At 45.4% G+C, this 19,311-nt stretch overlaps 1 protein-coding gene across 1 annotated transcript in view; it reads right to left on the reverse strand.

Moving 5' to 3' along the window:
* PCNX2 (pecanex 2) overlaps positions 1 to 19,311 on the reverse strand; it is a 285,897-nt gene that overhangs the window by 63,889 nt on the left and 202,697 nt on the right. The window contains exon 23 of the mRNA XM_082718946.1: positions 16,865 to 16,994. Coding sequence (XP_082575072.1) covers positions 16,865 to 16,994 — 130 coding nt within the window. The remainder of the gene's footprint in view (positions 1 to 16,864; positions 16,995 to 19,311) is intronic.

Raw genomic sequence — 19,311 nt, forward strand, 5'->3', positions numbered from 1 at the left:
GACCGTCACCACTACATTTCATATAAATGAAATCACATTATATGCAGCATTCGTGTCCAGTTTCTTTAGTTTTTCATAATGTTTTCAAAGTTCATCTATGTTGTATCATGTATCAGAATCCCATTCTTTTTAATGGCTAAATAACATTCCATTGTATAATGTATGACATTTTGTCAATTCATCAGATAATGACATTTGGATTGTTTCCACTTCTTGGCTAGTATGAACAATGATTCTAGAACACGAACTCCATGCACAAGTTTTTGTTTGAAAACCTTCTTTGAAATGTCCTTGGACGTATACTTCAGAGTGGAATTGTCTCTTTTTCATCATGTTCTTCAGTGTAAAAAGGTTTTAATTTCAATGATCTAATTTTTCTTTTGTTGCTTGTGACTTTGGTGTTTAAGAATTCATTGCAAATCCAAGAGTTTCACAGTTTCAGCTTTTTACACTCAAGTCTGAGTCATTTTGATTTATTTTTTATGTATGGTGTGATGTAAGGGTTCAACTACATTCTTTGGCAAGTGGATATCCAGTTGTCCCGGCATTATTTGTTGAAAAGACTGTCCTTTCCCCCACTGAATGGTCCTGGCACTCTCGTGGAAAGTCAATTGACTACAGATGTACAAATTTATTCTTGGACTCTCGAGTCTACTCTATTAATCTGTATGTCCACCCTTGTACCTGTAACACATTGTTTTGTAGTAACACTGTGACCTTACAGTAAGTTTCGAAATTGGGAAGTGTGAGTCCTCCAACTTCTGTTTCTAAAAATTGTTCTGGCTACTTCAGGGTCCCTTGGAGTTTCACAGGAATTTTAGGAAAGTTGTCTTTTTACACAAAAAAGGCAGTTGTAATTTTTGACAGGAATTAATTGAATCTGTAGACCAATCAGAGGAATTCCACATTCTTAAGTCTTTAAATTGCTGAACATGGGATGTCTTTCCATTTATTTGTCTTCTTTCAACGATGTTTCTTGTTTTTGGTGTTCATGTTTTCCACTTCTAGCTCATCGAGGCTAATCTGTTAGCATACAGTAGTTTATAGAATGCTCTTGTAATCCTTTTATTTATGTAAGGTTCGTAGTAGTGTCCTCACTTTTATTTGTCATTATAGTAATTTGTCTTCTCTCATTTTTTCTTGGTCATTCAAGATAAAGATTTGTCAATGTTACCGATATTTTCAAAGAACCATTTTGTGTGTCACCTATTCTCCCTATTGTTTATCTACTCTCCATTTCATTTGTTCCCATGCTAATCTTCATCATTTTCTGTTGTCTGTTTGCTTTGGGTTTACTTTTTCTTTTTCTACTCATTTAAGGTGGAAGGTTAGGTGAATGACTTGAGATTTTTCTAATTTTTTTAATGTAAATATTTAATGGTCTGAATTTCCCTCTGATCACTGTTTTTGCTACATCCCATAAATTTTCATATGTTATGTTTCCATTTTATTCCATCAAAAAATATATATTTTTAAAATTTTCTCTTGTCACTTCCTCCTTGACCCATTGGTTGTTTGAGACTGTTTTATTTGACACATATTTGGGGATTTTCCAAGTTTCCTCTTGCTGTTGATTTATAATTTCATTCCATTGTGGTTGGAGAACATATGTTGTACAATTTCAATCTTTTTACATTTACTGAGGTTTGTTTTACAGTCTAGCACTGGATCTATCATGGAGAAGAGTCCATGTGTCCTTGACAGGAAAGTCTTTTCAAAAACTTTTTCCTGAAAAATACTCTGTTAGGTGGATAAAAAGCATGGAACCTGGAGAAAGTATTTTCAAGCTACATACCCCACAAACTACTAGTATCTAGAATATATAAAGAACTCTCAAAATTCAACAGTTAAAAAAAAAATCTAGAAAACAAGTACAAGACTTGAAAAAACTGTTCCCTGAAGAGATTATACCAATGGCAAACATGCTCAGAAGATGTTCAACACCATAAGTCATTAAGGAAATATAAACGAAAACCACTATGAGAGATCAGTATATACCTGTCAGAATGGCTAAAAGTAAGAATAGTAAAAACACCTGCCAAAGATCTGGTGAGTCTGGATTTTTCAGATATTGCTGGGGCGGTGGGTAAAATGGCATACAGCTCCCCTAAGAAAGTTTGGTAGTTTCTTAAAACACTAACATATGACAATTGCAGTCCTAGGCAATTATCCCAAAGAAGTGAAAACTTGTGTTCACTCAAAATGTCCATAGCAGCTATATTCATTATAGCCCCAAACTGAAGACACCACAGATGTCTGTCCCTCAACAGGTGAGTTGTTTGATAAAGAGACTGTGGTATATCCATACACTCGGTATTAAAAAGGGGAAACTACTGACACATACAATGATTTGAATGACATGCACTGAACTATGGGGAGTGAAAACAACTAATCCAGGGCATGGGTGGCTCAGTCAGTTAAGTGGCCAGCTCTTGATTTTGGCTCAGGTCAGGATCTCAGGGTCTTGAGATCGAGCCCCACGTTCAAGTTCAGGGAGAAGTCTGCTTGAGATTCTCTTTCCTCTCTCTCTGCCCTCCCCACTCTGTCTCTCCCTCTCTCTCTCCCTCTAACTCCCTCTCTTTCTCAAACACTTCTCTCTCAAAAAAATAAATAAGTCTTAAAAAAAAAAAAAGAAAACAGCTAACCCCACAAGGATAAATACTGTATGATCCCAGTCATATAACATTCTTGAAATGACAAGATTACAGAGTTGGAAAATGGATTAATAGTTGATAGGATGTCGCCTGGGTGGCTCAGTGGGTTAAAGCCTCTGCCTTCGGCTCAGGTCATGTGATCTCTGAGGGTTCTGGAATTGAGTCCCACATTGGGCTCTCTGCTCAGCAGGGAGTCTGCTTCCCTCCACACCCCACTCTGCCTGCTTCTCTGCCTACTTGTGATCTCTGTCTGTCAAATAAATAAATAAAATCTTTTAAAAAAATAGTTGATAGGAATTAAGAAGGTGGTAGCGGCAACAAGGACGAGCATGAGCGTATGAGAGGGACAACAGGAGAGATCTTTGTGGTGGTAGAAAAACTCTGTATCTTGAGTTTATCAACACCAATATTCTGATTGTGACAGTTCTGCAAGATGTTAACATCTGTAAACTGGGTGAAGGTTATACAGGGGATCTCTCTGTATTATTTCTTTCAACTATACATGAATCAATAAAGAGAAAGAGCCTAAAATTTTTTTTAAATAAAAAAATATCATAGCTAAGAGCAGGCCTGAATTTCATTACTGTAATAATAACCCACTCAAGAGCAATTTTCATTTCTGATCCAAACTCACTTACATTTCCAATTAAGATCGCTTCTCCCATTTCAGCCAGAAGAATTCAAGATTATCCAACATTTCAAATACAGGATATGAAATCCAACTACTCATTCACTGGAAGGTCATAAATATTTAGGGGGTGAAAAGTGTTTCTTCTCTTTCTGCAAACGCAACTAATAAAAACAGTAATAAAAACATTCGTGTTGTATGCAGTTGGGCAGAGTCAGACAAAGGGAGACTTGAATAAAGAAAGATGCAGAAGATTATAATGGATTCATAAAAATTAAATTATCAAGGAGGTGCTGGTTTTTTCCCAGGTTTAACATGCTTGATGGAAGGTTTTGACTTCTGCGTGCTATATCCTTCCGGTAGCAAGAAGTCTGATGTCATTTATGCAACAGTGTTTTAGAGTTGTGGGCGAAATTTCTCCTGGGAATGAAGACACATGGAGTTTGTTTTGTTTTCATTAGTGACCAGTGGAATGCACAGGATTTGGATTAAGAGGAGCCCCCTGCCCAGCAAAAAGGACACGGTCATCCTTGGCAAGGAGCAGTCCCATCTGTGCAGGGGCGCACGCAGCCCTATGACTTCCCTGAGGTCCTCCCGCTGGCATGGCTGCTTGTGTCTGGAGAGGCAGCAACGTGAAGAAGACCCCCTCTCTCAACACGCAGCCACGGAGTCGTTTTGTCACTGAGGGAGGAAGCACTTAATAAAAGCCTGCCCGCGCGCTCCCCGCTGAGACGGACTTCACTTTTCCTTTGCCGTTCTCATCCCTTCCAGATCATGGCGTGGTCCTCTGCTCACGTTCCATACCCCCAACGCTGAAACTGGAATTTTAAGTGAATAAAACTGGATTTCTGTTTCTAACTTGGTTAATGACTTATTAACCTGTGTGAGGGGTGTAAAGGGGAGCATCGCTTGATTTTTCTGATCCCCTGGTGTCTCAGTGCATACAATGGCAACTAAACATTGCACAGGACTTGAGGTAGGAAATTAAAATGCAGAGCTGCACTGGTGACCACCAACCTACGCAAAATGAATCAAAGAATCACTTTAACCTCGTGATGGGCCAGTCACCCCCAGGGAACGATGAGAGAACAGAAAAGGCTCTTGATTTCCCTGCATCAGTATATTCGGGGATGGATTTTTCTATAATGGGGAAAAAGGAATAGTCAAGTTTACCCTGAAAATGTTTTCCATATTGATTTTTCGAATACTGAAATAGTTTGTGTCCAGTCTTGGCTCCGGGAGCTCGAGGACAACACGGAGCAGATAAAATCGGTTCATTCCTCGCTCCCAGTTGTCCTGCATTTGCCCAGCCTTTCCCCAAGTTATTTTTAAAAATTTATTACTAAAGTACAGTTGACCCACAATTTTATTTTGGTTTCAGGTGGACGACACGGTGATTCGATAATGCTCTACATTACACAATGCTCCCCACACTGCATTATTACAATATTATTAATTTACTGACTATATTCCTCTACTTATGACTAAATGCTGTACTTTAAATCCCTGCAGCTTATTTATTTAATCACTGGATTTTTGTACCTGTGAATTCCCTTTGCCTCTTTCACCCCTTCCCCCTCATCTACCTCTTTTCTGAAAAACACCAGTTTGTTTTCTGCGTTTATAAGACTATATTTTTTTATTTGTTTTTTATTTGCTCATTTGTTTTGCTGTATAGAGGGCACATATATGTGAAATCATATGATAGTTCTCTTTCTCTGACTTATTTCACTTAGCATAATACCTTCTAGGCCCATCCATGTCATTGCAAGCAGCAAGAGTCCATTCTTTTTTATGGCTAAGTAATATTCCATGATATGTATTTAGATTTAGATATATTAAGTAGAATATATGTCTTCTTTATCCATTCATATTTCAAAAGACACTTGGGTAGCTTCCATATCTATTATAATAACTATTATAAATAACACTGTAAACATAAGGGTGCACAAATCTCTTCAATATAGTGCCAAAACAGGTTCTTTGGCAATGGTAAGAAAACCTTCTCCCTGCTGGCTGTTCTTTACCCATGATAACTCTACACAGAATGCTAGTATTCTCTCATTTTGGACTGCTCTTTAAAACTGCTTTTTGAAAACTTCATTTCTTATCCAATTTTCTTTAAAACCCACTAAGAACTTTCTCTCCTTCCTCTTCCCCAAACTTCAAAGTATATCTCTCTCCAAAGCCTTCCCTGACACTAGGAAGTAAAATTTCTGCTCTATAACCTCTAAAACAAAGTCCTTTCTTCAGGGTAACATAAGAAGGCATCACAAATGGAAAAGGAATGTGATACATTAAATTAGCCTTGTTTTTATCAGATAATAGACTTTTCTTTTCTTAATTCTCCTGCATGTGATTATTTTTCCATCATTGGTCATTTTTCATCTATCTTGAAGGCGAGCATCAATCTACTTAAATGTTTACAGAGAGAAGCAAACATAGCAAGCCAAACACGACAAAGTATCATAAACCCGGTGAGCAGTGATGATGACAGAATGTTCCCAAAGGGACCAAAAAAAAAAAAAAAAAAAAAAAAGAAGGAAAGAGTATAGCTTCCATGTCCATGTAATGTACTAATTTCATTAATCAGTTGGTACCGCTGTGTACCAGGAAGCAGCAACCATACACGAAGCCTGGACCAGGTCTCTCGGCTCTCAGTAAAGTAGGATTAAAGTCAGTCATGCTCTTGAAACCAGACTAAAGGAGCCCCGCCTGATCACTCGAAGGCTAAGAAATGAGTTTTTACCTAGAGCCTCAAATGCACACATTCCCCGTAGCCCAAAGCGGCCTGCCCACAGCCGAGTCCATTCATCACAGGGAGAAGAGAACACACTGACCATGGCCGGCAACATCCATTTGGAGCATTGGCCGATCACAGGAAAGACCTAAAGTGCTCGAGGTTCTTGGGTTCTTGGGGATTAAACTTCCATTAGACAGAGGTCTTGATCTACACAATAAACCCCCATGCACTATTGTATATGTGATGCAATGCAATAAAAGAATTTGCAGATTTAATGTGGATTTAAGAGCTATTTCCTGCCTTCCTTTGTTTGGAAGAAATCAGCCCGATCTCTAACACTTCCCTAAAAGCCAGAGAAGGACGCCCCCTGCCCTCACTTGCTGCAGTGAAAAGGGTTCTGCTCCATGATGTTATTGACTTACACCCCCCGAAACCATCCATCAACCTGACTCGGTCACAAAGCCTCGCTCCTGCATGACCTTGAAGTGTAGAGTCAGCAGCCCTAGACAGCCGGGGAGCAGGTGGGCATGTTGGACTCCTTCCTGCAGGCACATGGTCAACTTCACTACTCTGCACTTTTCAAATTCCTTAACCGCTCAGCAAAATGTAACAGGACCCTGAGCAAAATCATGCAACACAGCATAATGAATAATAAGCTCGAACCAGGGCTATTTGAGAAATTCACCGCCCTGGAGTTCCTCAAAAGCATCATCCTTCTGGAATACATTTGCATAATAGCTCATCGCCACACCTGAAGTGTCAAACCTTACCCCTGGGTATGTGCGTGAGAGCTTTCTCAACCGTCAGCAAAACAGCATGATGGGGCCGAGTTTGTCATTTAGTTTCTCAGACACAACAGCTTTCAGACACAGACCAGAAATTCTGGTTGAGAAAAGTCAGAGGCAGAGAAGGGACGTGGAAAACGAGCATCAGACACGGGGCATGTGAGCTGTGGAACCAGGAAAGGCTCAAAACTCCCCATCTACCCGTCGGTCCTGGAGGCACCCAGGGGACGCCCAGAACCTTCTCTGGCTTCAAGCCTAGTTAGAACCATAGCGTTCTGGTGATAAAGGTCTGACCTTCATGCTGTCATTCCCCCAAAATAAAAGGTCGAGAGGAAGAATCCCTTCGATAAAAGCCTTCCCTTGCTTTTATGATTGATTTCAAGTGGCAGAATACCCAACTGAAAATGACTTAAGTAAAATACAGAATTGGCTGGCTTACACAGCCCAAAGCTCCAGTAGGCCCAGCGGGACCCCAGGGTAGAGGGTGCGTCATCAGAAATCAGTCTCCACATCCCGTGCCCTGCATTCCTCTGTGTTTGCAGAATTCTCAGGCCAGTCTTGCTTTGCGGGGGTGAGAAGGCTGCCAAGGGCTTTAGGCCTGCACCCCCCCCCCCACCACCACCACCAAGGCTAGGGGAAAGAGAGGGCCAGCCTGACTGGCACAGCTCCCTGCCCCCGGGGCCCCAGAACTCACTGGGGCAGGCAGAAACAACAGATCTCTGGGACTCTGGAGTGAACTCTGTCTTTCCATTGCCCGGGGCCTTTGGCCACCCTGTCACTTGCTTGTCTGTTTCTTACCTGAGGCCTAAAGTCCGGAGACTTTATGCGGAGATTGTATGCAGAGCTAAGTTCAGAGGGAAGAGAAACCCAAGGTCGGCCCAGCACGGCTGCGCATGCTCGGTCAGCCCCAAGTCCCAGCCGTTTGGCAGAGCTTCGTGGACACTGGACTCTTGAGCAATTTGGCTTCTTAGTTGGCCTTGACACTTTCCTTTTACCATCCACGACTAAGAACGTTCCCTGCTCGTATCTCTTTACTTCTTTCCTTCTGGGAAGTTTAGGACATGGTCCATATTCCTACCCTGGCTTCCCCGGGAGTCCCATACCCACTGTTTCCCCAGACGTGGCCCTGCGCTGGCTGAGCAGTGTTAGCCCCAAACACGTCTCTGTCATCAGTCTCACGGGGATTCCTAAGCATTTTTAAATCTCTTAAAATTCACGAACTTATATGTGCATCCAGACAAGCCTGCATTGTCCTTTCTGTGGAGGGAGATTCCCGAAGACCTACCCTGAGCTCCTGGGGGAACAGAGGGCCTGTTTTCATGCCTTTCACAGTTGTCTGGAGTTACAGAACAGCCTGGAAAATGAAGGGCAAGTGGTGGCCTCCAAGAGGAATTTTTCAGATCAGCCATTTAAAAAGAAAATTCTCATCTTGAATGAGTTCGACCCCCTTTTGGGCCTGAGATTTGATTCAGGACTGCAGGTGGTAACTCGGTGCCCAGGAAAGGCCCGGATGCCGCATTTCTGCTCTAAACTTAGGGCTCCACTCCTGGAAAGGAGGCTCATGGTGGTCAGTGATCACAGATTTCCCTGTGTGGGAGATCCCATGCTCACGCTTTCTGGCTCGGGCTCTGGAGCTGCTGAGAGCCCGCTGGGCCAATGACGAGAGCCCGGGACGGAGGCAGCCCTGCTGAGAGCCACCCACCATGCCCCCCGGACAGAAGCCACTTCTGGAGTCAGGCCGGCTCAGGGAAGGGACCTCGGGGCCTGGGCGGCACTGCCTGTCCTTCGGCCCGGCTCCTCCTCTGAGCAGGGTGTTCGTGACGGCCCCTTTCCAGTCCCATGTGAACCTTCTAACGGATGTTCACTGAATCGCCTATAGTGTGGGAGGCATTTGAGAGGTTTGGGGACATAACGGAGAGCATTCAAACTTAGACTCACACCAGACCTGGTTTAAAGTCATGGCTCAGTCACCGATTTGTCCTGTGACCTTGGGCAAATCATTTAACTTCCCAAGTTTCCCTTTTCTGATCTGTGAAATGAGAAAAATGAAATTTGACTTGCAGAATGGGTATATAGGCAAGAATGCATATATTTGGGAAGGTGCGCAGCTGTTTAGTAAATACAGAATGAGGACTAGTGCTGCGCTACTCCACTACCTGTGTAAGCACCAGTAGTAATGCCTCGGAGCCCAGCACATGCCTAGGCATGGCTCTGAGTCTAATTGCCCTAAGACATCTGAAAAAGGAGCCTCAAGGCTTTTATCGCAGTATGTCCAGGCACTTTGTAAACATATCCAAATAAATTGTGGGGTAGCTTAATTGCAAGCTGAGATATGTAAATCCTACCCTGCATAATTGCAAATTTTAATTATAGTGCTCCATTTTACTATTAACCCATAAGCCGAATAAGCTTGCTGCTTTGCATTTGAGAAAAAAATTGCCTTTTGAGAAACTCCATGCTTTGCACAAAGATCTTACAAACCATGCTTAAAATAGCTCAGTGGGTAGAGAGCATCCAGAAAAATCTTCCCCATGGTGAAAAGGTAAAAAATAAAACGTGTGTTGAGAACTTCTTTCTTTGACTGCCTTGCCCAAGTCAGGCACACACGGCTTTGAGCATCCTCAGTAAGAAACCATGAGTGAGACGGAGATGCTGGTGGGTCTGCAGAGAGTGCAAGGGAGGGGCTGGAGAGATGATGAACGGTGTCATTGAAAAGGACCTCTATGGAGGGGACTGGGTGGCTCCGTGGGTTAAGCGTCCACCTTTAGTTCAGGTCGTGATCCCAGGGTCCTGGGATCAAGCCCCACATTGGACTCCCTGCTCAGCGGAAAGCCTGCTTCTCCCTCTCTTCCCCACCTATGCTCCCTGTCACTCTCTCTGTCTCTCCAAAAATTAAAATCTTAATTAAAAAAAAAAAAAAGAAGAAGAAAGAAATGTACCTCTATGGGCTGGAATATGAAAGCCAATGATGGATCAAGAGTTGGTAAAGGAAATGTAAATTTCTTTTTCTTTTTCTTTTTTTTTGAGATTTCATTTATTTATTTGAAAGAGAACAAGCAAGCACACGCATGCAGAGGCAGAGGAAGAAGAAGAAAGAGACTCACCGCTAAGCAGGGAGCCCAATGTGGGGCTCAATCCGAGAATCATCACCTGAGACAAAGGCACACACCTAAACGACTGAGCCACCCAGATGCCCTGGAAGTGTAAATTCCTGATTTTCACTAAACCGCACACATAAGATTGGCATGATGAAGGCCTGGCTTGGCACCACTTTAGTAAAATAATTGAGAGGGTTTAGATTTTAGAAGGTGAAAATGAAAGCAGAAAATATCTGGCTCACAGGAGGTCACATCTGTTGCGACCTGAGTAGACAGCATCTGGAATAGGCTAGAGGGGAGGGTTAGAGGCCGTCCAGCAGACCTCTGGCTGAGGGCAGTGAGGCTTGCCCAGGTCTACACCAATTAAAACGCAGGTGGGGGGACATCTGGGTGGCTCTGCCTTGGGCTCAGGTCATGATCCCAGCGTCCTGGGTTCGAGTCCTGCATTGGGCTCCCTGCTCCTCAGGAAGCCTGCTTCTCCCTCTCCCACTCTCCCTGCTTGTGTTCTTGCTCTTGCTATCTCTCTGTCAAATAAATAAAATCTTAAAACACACACAGAGACACACACACAGATAGGAAGGGCTGTTGAGCCTGAGAGAGAGGGCAGTGAGGGGAGAGCACAGTCTTCCAAGCAGTGAAGGGCAGGATACACAGGAGGCAAGAGGATGCTAGTTGCTCTGGCAACAGCAGGTGCATCCAGGTGACTGTGGCATCCAGGTGAGGACACAAGGAACAGACCCTGCACAGAGGACAGCCCGGCAGCCATGGCAGATGAAGCTCACCCAGGGCTGCCTAAGAAGGCACAAGGGCTGCTCCGCCCAGAGTAGAAGAGGCTAGAGGACTCCCTTCCATGAGCAGCATGAGGGGGATTCTCTAACTCCAAGGGCCCATGCTAGCCCTGCTTCTGTATTCCAAACCCACGAGGGCCCTGGGAAGTAACACAACAAGATTCACAGGAGCCCACAGAGACTAGTTGAAATATTTGGATCACATAGTCTGTCTTTTGATAAACCACAAAATAATGATGCTTTAGAGATGTTTTTCAACTCAGGCAACTCTGCTGCTCAAAGCACAGTTCAAAGGCTCTGTGACGGGGTAAGACATCAAAAGAAACACAGCACTTAAAGGCGAAGACAAATATTTAAGGGGCATGTGACAGCGTGCTGTCTGTGGACTTGAGGTCACACGGTCTACATGTGTGTCTTTTCACTGGTTGGTAGGATGGTGCTCTGCCATTTCAGAAAGGATTTCTGATCGGCTGCAAGGACGTATAAAATACGTCTCGACGTAACTGAATTAAAAGTGTAATGAGAGAAGATAGAAATATAGGGAAGGGGAACAAAATTGGACAGGATAAAGGATAAAATCGCTGTATATAGAAATGACCTGCGCATTTACCACAGTGAACCATGTCTCATTTGGAATTAATGACTTCTGGAGGGGTGGAGAGCCTGCCACCCCATTTCACAGATGAGTTAACCGAGGCTCATGGACTAATTTCCCAAACACTTAACCAGGCATATGGGCCGGGACTTCAATCGAGTTCTGACGAACAACAAAGCTCAAAGTTTCTGACAAATGACCACTGCCATGGGGAGAGCTGAGGATTAAGTAATGCTGATTATCTTCTCGCTAACTAGACTGGGACCAAGGACATGGAACAGAGAGGATGCTTCTGCAGACCATTCGCAGAGTGACTCCTGTTAGTTAAAGCCTAGCACAGCCCTCACATAGATACTTGGTGCTCATTTGTGGAGGATGATGCCCAGAATGATTTAACATTTTATTTCTAAAGATTTTATTCATCTGAGAGAGACGGAGAGAGCACAAGCCGGGGTGGGTGCGGGGAGGCAGAACGAGAAGAAGAGGGACAAGCAGATTCTCTGCTGAGTACAGAGCCAGACACGGGGCTCAATCCTGGGATCCTGGGATTATAACCTGAGCTGAAGGCAGATGCTTAACCAACTGAGCCACCCAGATGCCCCTGACTTAGCTTTTATTTTTTTTTAAGATTTTATTTATTTATTTGAGAGACAGAGATCACAAGTAGGCAGAGCTGCAGGCAGAGAGAGAGAGGAGGAAGCAGGCTCCCCGCTGAGCAGAGAGCCCCATTTGGGCCTCGATCCCAGGACCCTGAGATCATGACCTGAGCCGAAGGCAGAGGCATAACCCACTGAGCCACCCAGGTGCCCCTGATTTAACATTTTAAAACCAATCTGGAGAATGTGATAGAAATGTAACTGCCACGAAAGCCATATTTGCCTTTCACGTGGTTGTTCTATGCGTCTCCTCACAGTGATGGGGTTTAATATCTTATACAAGACTTCTGATCTATCCCAACAGACTCATTATTAATGGAGCTTTTCATTCATTAGGACTAAAAATAGTCAACTTCTTTAGGACCAAGATATTGGCCAGGATAACCAAAACACGAATCAATATTTCTAGCCTAAACATTTGTCTCATGGTAATGACAAAGTTTGGTTATTTAGTGATTGTTTATATGCAAGGAGAAGGGTGATAGATCATAATATCAGAATGTTTCTATCATACGGGGATTTATACACACAAGGCACATTACAATTTATAAATTACAGTGCATTTGTTGCCGTTGTCTGTAATTTAAGTGGAGACCCCGGGCAGAGCTCATTGAGACAGATTTTTAAGACCTTATTAGTTGAGAGAACATCATTTTAACAGGGAACTTCCTAACACTGGCAAATGAGACCGAGGTGAAGATCTTTACCTTTTACACACTATCGCGGGACTCAGTTCGTTTAAGAACTAGACAACACCTACTATGCGCATAGCCTTTCAGCGACACAAGATGAAAAAGAAACAGGTCTAGACTTGGCGATAAGTATTATCTCTGCCAATCCTGGGTACAATTTGCTGATGGCCACAGGCCACAGGTATTATAGCAGCCATCTTCCAAAGATAATACCTCTCACCTCAAAGGCCTCCTGAACCTAACCCCCTTTGAGTCCATCAAGACATGGAATCTGGGCGGGTGTGGGTGGATAGGAATTGGAGAGGTCCCGGGGCAGGAAGGACACTTAGGTGGAGGACACAGCCCAAGGCAAGGCTTGGGATGAAAAAGCCACAATGTGTGAGGTGTGACAGAATGTTTTGGGTAATAAGCTGGAAATTGAGATTAAAACTGAGGAGGGTCTAGACCTGTGCTATACATCGTGGTAGTCTCTAGACACATGTGGCTATTGAAATTGAATTCATTACAATTAAATAGAAGAAGTAAAAATTCAGGGGATGACTGGGGGCTTCAGTCCATGATGTGTCTGATTCCTAATTTCGGATCAGGTCGCGATCTCTGGATTGTGAGATCGAGCCCTGCATCAGGCTCCTAGCTGGTCAAAAAACCTGCTTGAGATTCCCTCTCTCCCTGTGCCTCTGCTCCTCCCCTCCCCGGGCTCTCTCTCTAACAGAAAAAAAAAAAAAAATTCAGTTCCTCAGTCACATTGGCCCCATTTCAAATGGGTCATTAGCCACACCTGGACGGTAGGGCCGCCATATTGGACGGTGCAGGTGCACAGCATTCCCAGCACTGCAGAGCTCCTTACTTGACAGGGCTGGACCAGGTGGTATTCTTCTCTTCAGGCAGCTACGAGCCACCACAGGCCTCTGGGGCAGCATGGAACCTGATGCTCCATGTGCAGATCTGACCAGAGTGCAGGGGAGTCAGGAGGGCAGAGGACACATGTGTGTCCCAGGGAGAAGCAGTGTTGGGGAACAGGAAGCCTGTGGATTTCAAGATAGCCCAGGTGGGGGGAACCAGACTGGCTTGGTGATTTACTTATCAGTTCCTTAAGGTACTGAAATGGTTTCATGGGGCACCTGTGGCTCAGTCGATGAGGTTTCTGCCTTCGGCTCAGGGCGTGATCCCAGAGTCCTGGGATCAAGTCCCACATTGGGCTCCCTGCTCAGCGAGGAGACTGCTCCTCCCTCTCCCTCTGCCCTTCCCCTGCTTGTGCTCTCTCTCTCTCTCAAATAAATACATAAAATCTTTAAAAATTTTTTAAAAAATTATAAAATGGTTTCATTAGTGCTGGGCTCACTGGAGACTTGCAGGAGCAAAGTCAGCTTTCGAAGGGCTGAGAGAAAGCCTGGAGGACTGGGAAGGCTGGCAAGTGAGGCAGCAGGGGTGGAGAGGGAGAAGAGGCCCAGGAGAAGGGACTGTGAGTGCAAGGGCCACAGCCCAGGCAGGGGGTGGCATGCCGGGGTACCCTCCGGCAGCATGTGCCCCCTAACTCCAGAGGAAGAGGATTTGTGATCAGCCTTTGAAAGCCAGGGGACGAGTAGTAACCAAGTCCACAGAATCCAAGACCTGGTAACCAAGTGTTCTGTTGTAGGCAGTGGGACAGTCATGGAGATGCAGGACAGCCACAGAGATGCTCTCCAGCCAGAAACCAGGCGGACAGTCATTACCATTTGAAATAAAAGCCAACAGGGGCGCCTGGGTAGCTCAGTGGGTTAAGCCGCTGCCTTCGGCTCAAGGTCATGATCTCAGAGTCCTGGGATCGAGTCCTGCATCGGGCTCTCTGCTGAGAGAGAGCCTGCTTCCCTCTCTCTCTCTCTGCCTGCCTCTCCATCTACTTGTGATTTCTCTCTGTCAAATAAATAAAATCTTTAAAAAAAAAATAAAATAAAAAAATAAAAACCAACAGTTTAAGATAATCAGAATGAGCTTTCCAGAGCCTTTACAGGGATCCAGATGAGATTTCCTGCCATTTCCTTTCCTGATACCCTCCTCTTACTGTCCAGAACTCCATCACTGATCTTTTAAGCAGCTGGGCACGGGGCTCCGTGTTCTGATGTCCCACAAGGCGACCAGCCTGGGTTTTGCATCAGGAACTTTTTTCCCCAGCAGCACTGAACATTTTCCCCGAGTTGGCCCCTTCAGAGAGACCTCGTAAAGGCTGGACAGCCTTCCACATGCCTGCAGACCCCGCCCCACCCACAGCCAGGCCAAGCGAAGGCAGACCCCTCCCACACGTAACAGCGCTCAACCGAGTTCACAGCAGCTCACGACAGAATCAATTATTTGTGACACAGAGTAAGGAAATGGGGACCCTGCTCTAGAGGCCCATACATGCAAGGAGGCCCCAGAAGCCGACGGCTCAAGAACCAGACTGAAACCTGCAAGTGAAGAAACTGAGCAAACACGGACGTCCAGAAGCACCTTGCTCCTCACACGAGTTAGGAGACCACCTGGCAATTAAACTCCCCCCAGAGCCTGTCCCCGCCCCCTTCCTGTCAGGGACCCTTAAAGCTCTGTCCAGCTCAATGGGGATACATCTTGCTTATGTCAGATTCCAGGCCAGAAAGACTGGCTCCTAATTTATCTGAGACTAGGAGACAAAAAGGAAATCTCTTGTAATAACGATCTTGTTTCAAGATTGTTGAAACAATCTTGCACTTTTCTGCATGGTTAAGGACAAAGGCATTGCGGGGCCCTCTATAGAGACAGGTGTAAATGCGGTTTTCAGAGCTCCAAAAAGATACCGCAACTTGTCTTCCCCTAAGGAAACTGAAAGTAACAAGCCCGTGCCTGTCATTTTTCTTTTACTCTCTGGCTCTGTAAATATGCTTGGTTTCTCCTTAAACACACACAAAATAGGACTTGTGTTTCTGTGCAAAATTTCACACAGGTACTCGTTGTACTGCAAAAATCCCACCTTTCTTGAATATGAGGATCGTGCCAGAGGGTCTCCCCACAGAGTCCTGCCACCCCCCCAGCCCTGGCCCCATAGGGACTTCGAGGCACAGCAGAGAAGAATCATAACAGTGCAGGCTCGCATGGGGCTCTATGTATATGAACCCATTTTCTCTTCACGGCAAGTCTGTGAAATAGGTTCCCTCATTTTGCCCCCATTTTACAGAAGAGGAGAGAGAGAGACCTGAGGTCACCAGTGTTAGGTGGTAGAGGTGAGACATGAGTCCAGGTGGGCAGATGCTCCAGGCTGAGTTTTAATTACTCCCCCCTACTGCCCGTCCCACAAGGGTGTGATTTTATGGTCGCAGGAACCCTCTAAGGGGAGAAACAGAAACCACAGACCTCCTACATTAGTGGTGTCTTGTATAGGACATCAAGAGCGCACCGTCAAGTGCCTGAGTCATGCAAAATGTCGTGTCAAAAATACCGTGGAGGGTCGACCAGGGTTTATGGGGCTCAGCGCAGGTATGGCTATAAGTTAGGGGAGGGTTCTGGAATAGTCCTTCTCCTCTGCCCTAGCTGAAGATGGACCGGCTCACTGGTGTTCTCCATGACCACCTGTCCGCAGCACCTTCCCCTCACTCCCCCCAAGCCCTCAGGAGTTCTGGAAAATTAGTTGGTGGAACATGACTCTGCCTTCACGCCTTCCCTTCAGAAGTAGGCGCCCCCACTGCATCACTGTTTGCTGGGGAGGTTTGTGACTGGCCCGGCCACATAGTCAAGAAAAGGCATAAATAACTTCTGCAAGTTGAATGCTCTGGAACACCTGCGCTCTGGAACACCTGGTGTTCTCCGTCGTGTTGAGCTGTGAAGTGCGCACACTTACACGCGACACGCTCCGGATGCTCACGGAAGGTACAGCCAACAGGGGACACATGCCGTCCAGGGGCAATCCCCGCCGGGGGCTCCCTCAACAACCTTTCTGAGGGCAAATGCCAATACTTGACAGAGGGAACTCATTTTTCCTGCGCGACCAACAAAACCCAGGCTGGTACCCGACTGTAGAGCTGCGATCAGACCTGTTCGTTTCAGAGCCCTGGCGCCCTCCAACCCTAATCCCACCCCCAGTGCTGAGCGATGAACGGAGGAAGCCTCCCGGGGGACACACTCAGCCCCCAGCCACCGGCGAGGCATGAAGGCTGAGCCCTGACACGGAGGAAGGTCAAGGAACATCAGGAAGCACGAATTTTAGCAAAGCACATTAGCATCAACTTTAGGATCTTACTTGTAGTTTTTCTCCCAGAATTTCACTGGCCTGACATAGGAGGTGATGAAAATGACACTCCCGAGGAACGGGCTCAGTGGGGTAGAGAAGATGGAGGTGATCATCGTCTGAAAGAAAAGCATGGCGGAATCTGATAATTCGGAGTTAAGGCAAAAAACAAAAACAACAAAAAAAAAACACCACTTTTTTCAATGTCATTATGTATTGAAATATTATTTCAGATTTTGACTTGTTTATAGGAAAGCTGTTTTCTTGCCAAGGAAAGAAAAGATGGCATGTATGTGATCTCTCTGTGTACTGAGTCAGGGATATAAAACTTTCAGTAGGATCCCGCTAGGTCTCATTTCGCCAGCGTCAAAACCAAATGATTCTCATAAAAATCCCAGCGGTCTCAGGGTGATTTATGGCAAAGATGTAATATCTGAGGTTTGAAAAGAACAGTTTCTTTTTACTAGGGTATCATTAGTGGGGCAAACCGCACTGTGCTACACTTGCTGAAGTATTAAGTAGCTTTATAAATAATTAAAATTAAATTACACGTTTTAGAAGAAATAAATACCATTGTGTGAGAAGGTAGCATCTCTGTTTCTCAAAGACTCTCTTCCCACTATTCAAAAAAGTATGTTCTTTATGATATGTTGAACACTGATGGCTCGAGTCATGTCTGCTTTAAAAGCTAGAACTGTAGACACATGAACTCACAGCATGTTACACGCTGCATGGGTTTCTCACTTACTGGTGGGACTCACTCTGACACACCCTGGTTGATCAGAAACATAACCGTCCAACATTAAAATCAGTACCGCTGCCATACTTGGACAAAGACCAGTGAACTGATCTCTAGAAGTCTGAGGAAGGTGCCCCGAGGGCTTGTCCCTCCCCAGTCTCTCTCCATCACTGGAGAACTGCTCCTAGTTGCCAATCCCACATGTCCCTGCGGTGCAGGGGTGACAGTGAGACCCATGGTTGAGGTGGCAGAGGCCAACAAGGTGCCAGACTGTCCAGGGCTTACATAGGCACCTTGTTCCTTGTCCCTTGTCCCTTCAGGTGGGGGCTCGGAGCGTCCCCCTACCGGTCTGATCTGATCTCCTACCAGGCTGATCTTCCCACCTCGAAGAGGGCTTTCTCTCAGCTGCACAAATGGAAGTCTTATTTCTTTAGCCTGTGTTCCGAAGGTTCTGGCACAAAGGAAGAAAGGAATGCCTGGCACAGACAGACTCTATGTGTCACTGACCATCAGGACATAGAAGTGACCCAGGCATCCAGATGCTTTCATTCCCTCTCAGCCACGTGCTGGCGGAGGGGTGGCCGTGGGGACCTCACCACCCGTTTACAGAATCCAGAAACGGAGAGCCTTGTGTGGTTGCAGACACATCCCCACGTATTTTCAAAGACTTTAGTTCAGAGTTTTGCTTCAGGAATAACTGTATCTTTATTTTATTTTTTTCAACTTGCTATTTCCTTCCAAGCAACGCCAGGAGGGAATTGACATGTCCACCATTAATAATCCATTCTGGTGCTGATTTGTTTGGGTATCAAAAAGATCTCTATGGGGCTACAGTCTACCTCAAATCCCTTTTATTTTGACCTGGGTTCACACGCAGAGCTACAGAACAACGAGCTGCTGTGAGATCTGTCACCGCCATCCGTTTTCTCTTCATCGGAAAGCTGAAAATACCAAAATACCGGGTCACAAAACGCACCAAATAAACCATGACCCTTGTCTCGGGAAGAAAAGGGACCTGCACAGGGGATGTCATGGAGTAAAGGTACTGAAAAAAATGTGAGAAGGCAGAGCCACGGGAGGGATTTCTCTGATGGGAGGAGGGTTCAGGGTTGGGGGGTGGTGGTGTTGCAGAAAAACCAGGACAAAGCCCCACGGAGCTGGGGCTGGGCAGCCTCCAAAAGAGGCTGGCCCTGCTCTTCTCGTTGATTCTACGTATTTCTCCCAAGAGTATGTCGTCCCTTTGTCAAACGCCAGACGCAATTAGCCAGAAGCTACATCAGGAAAGCCGTGTGAAGCTGCAAATGAAGTTCAATGTGGTGGGAAAGGAAACACAGTTTAACAGGTCCGAGGTAGGGCAGACATGGATAGGTGGCCTCAGAGGTTGTTTTATTTAGGGGGAGATTGATAAAGAAATGCAGCACGCTCGGGCCAGATATGAAAGCCTGTGGCTGTAGCTGCTTGGGCAACGCCAGGAAATGGGGACTCCAATGACAGCCCATGCAGGAGCCCTCTTGGTTTCTTTCCCACGGGGACACGGTGACTCTGTCAAAAGCTTGTTGTAGTGTACAGTTAAAATGAAAACATCTACGTCAGTCCTTGAAGTTAGAAACAAATCATCCGAAGCTCGAAATGATGTTCCAAAGAGAAATTCCGCAGGCTTCCCAGTACACCCGTCTAACAGAAATGATCTGGCTGTGCCTGCGTAACTAGAAGACAGTGG

Source organism: Mustela nivalis (genome assembly GCF_964662115.1).
Source record: "Mustela nivalis genome assembly, chromosome: 2".
Lineage (NCBI taxonomy): Eukaryota > Metazoa > Chordata > Mammalia > Carnivora > Mustelidae > Mustela > Mustela nivalis.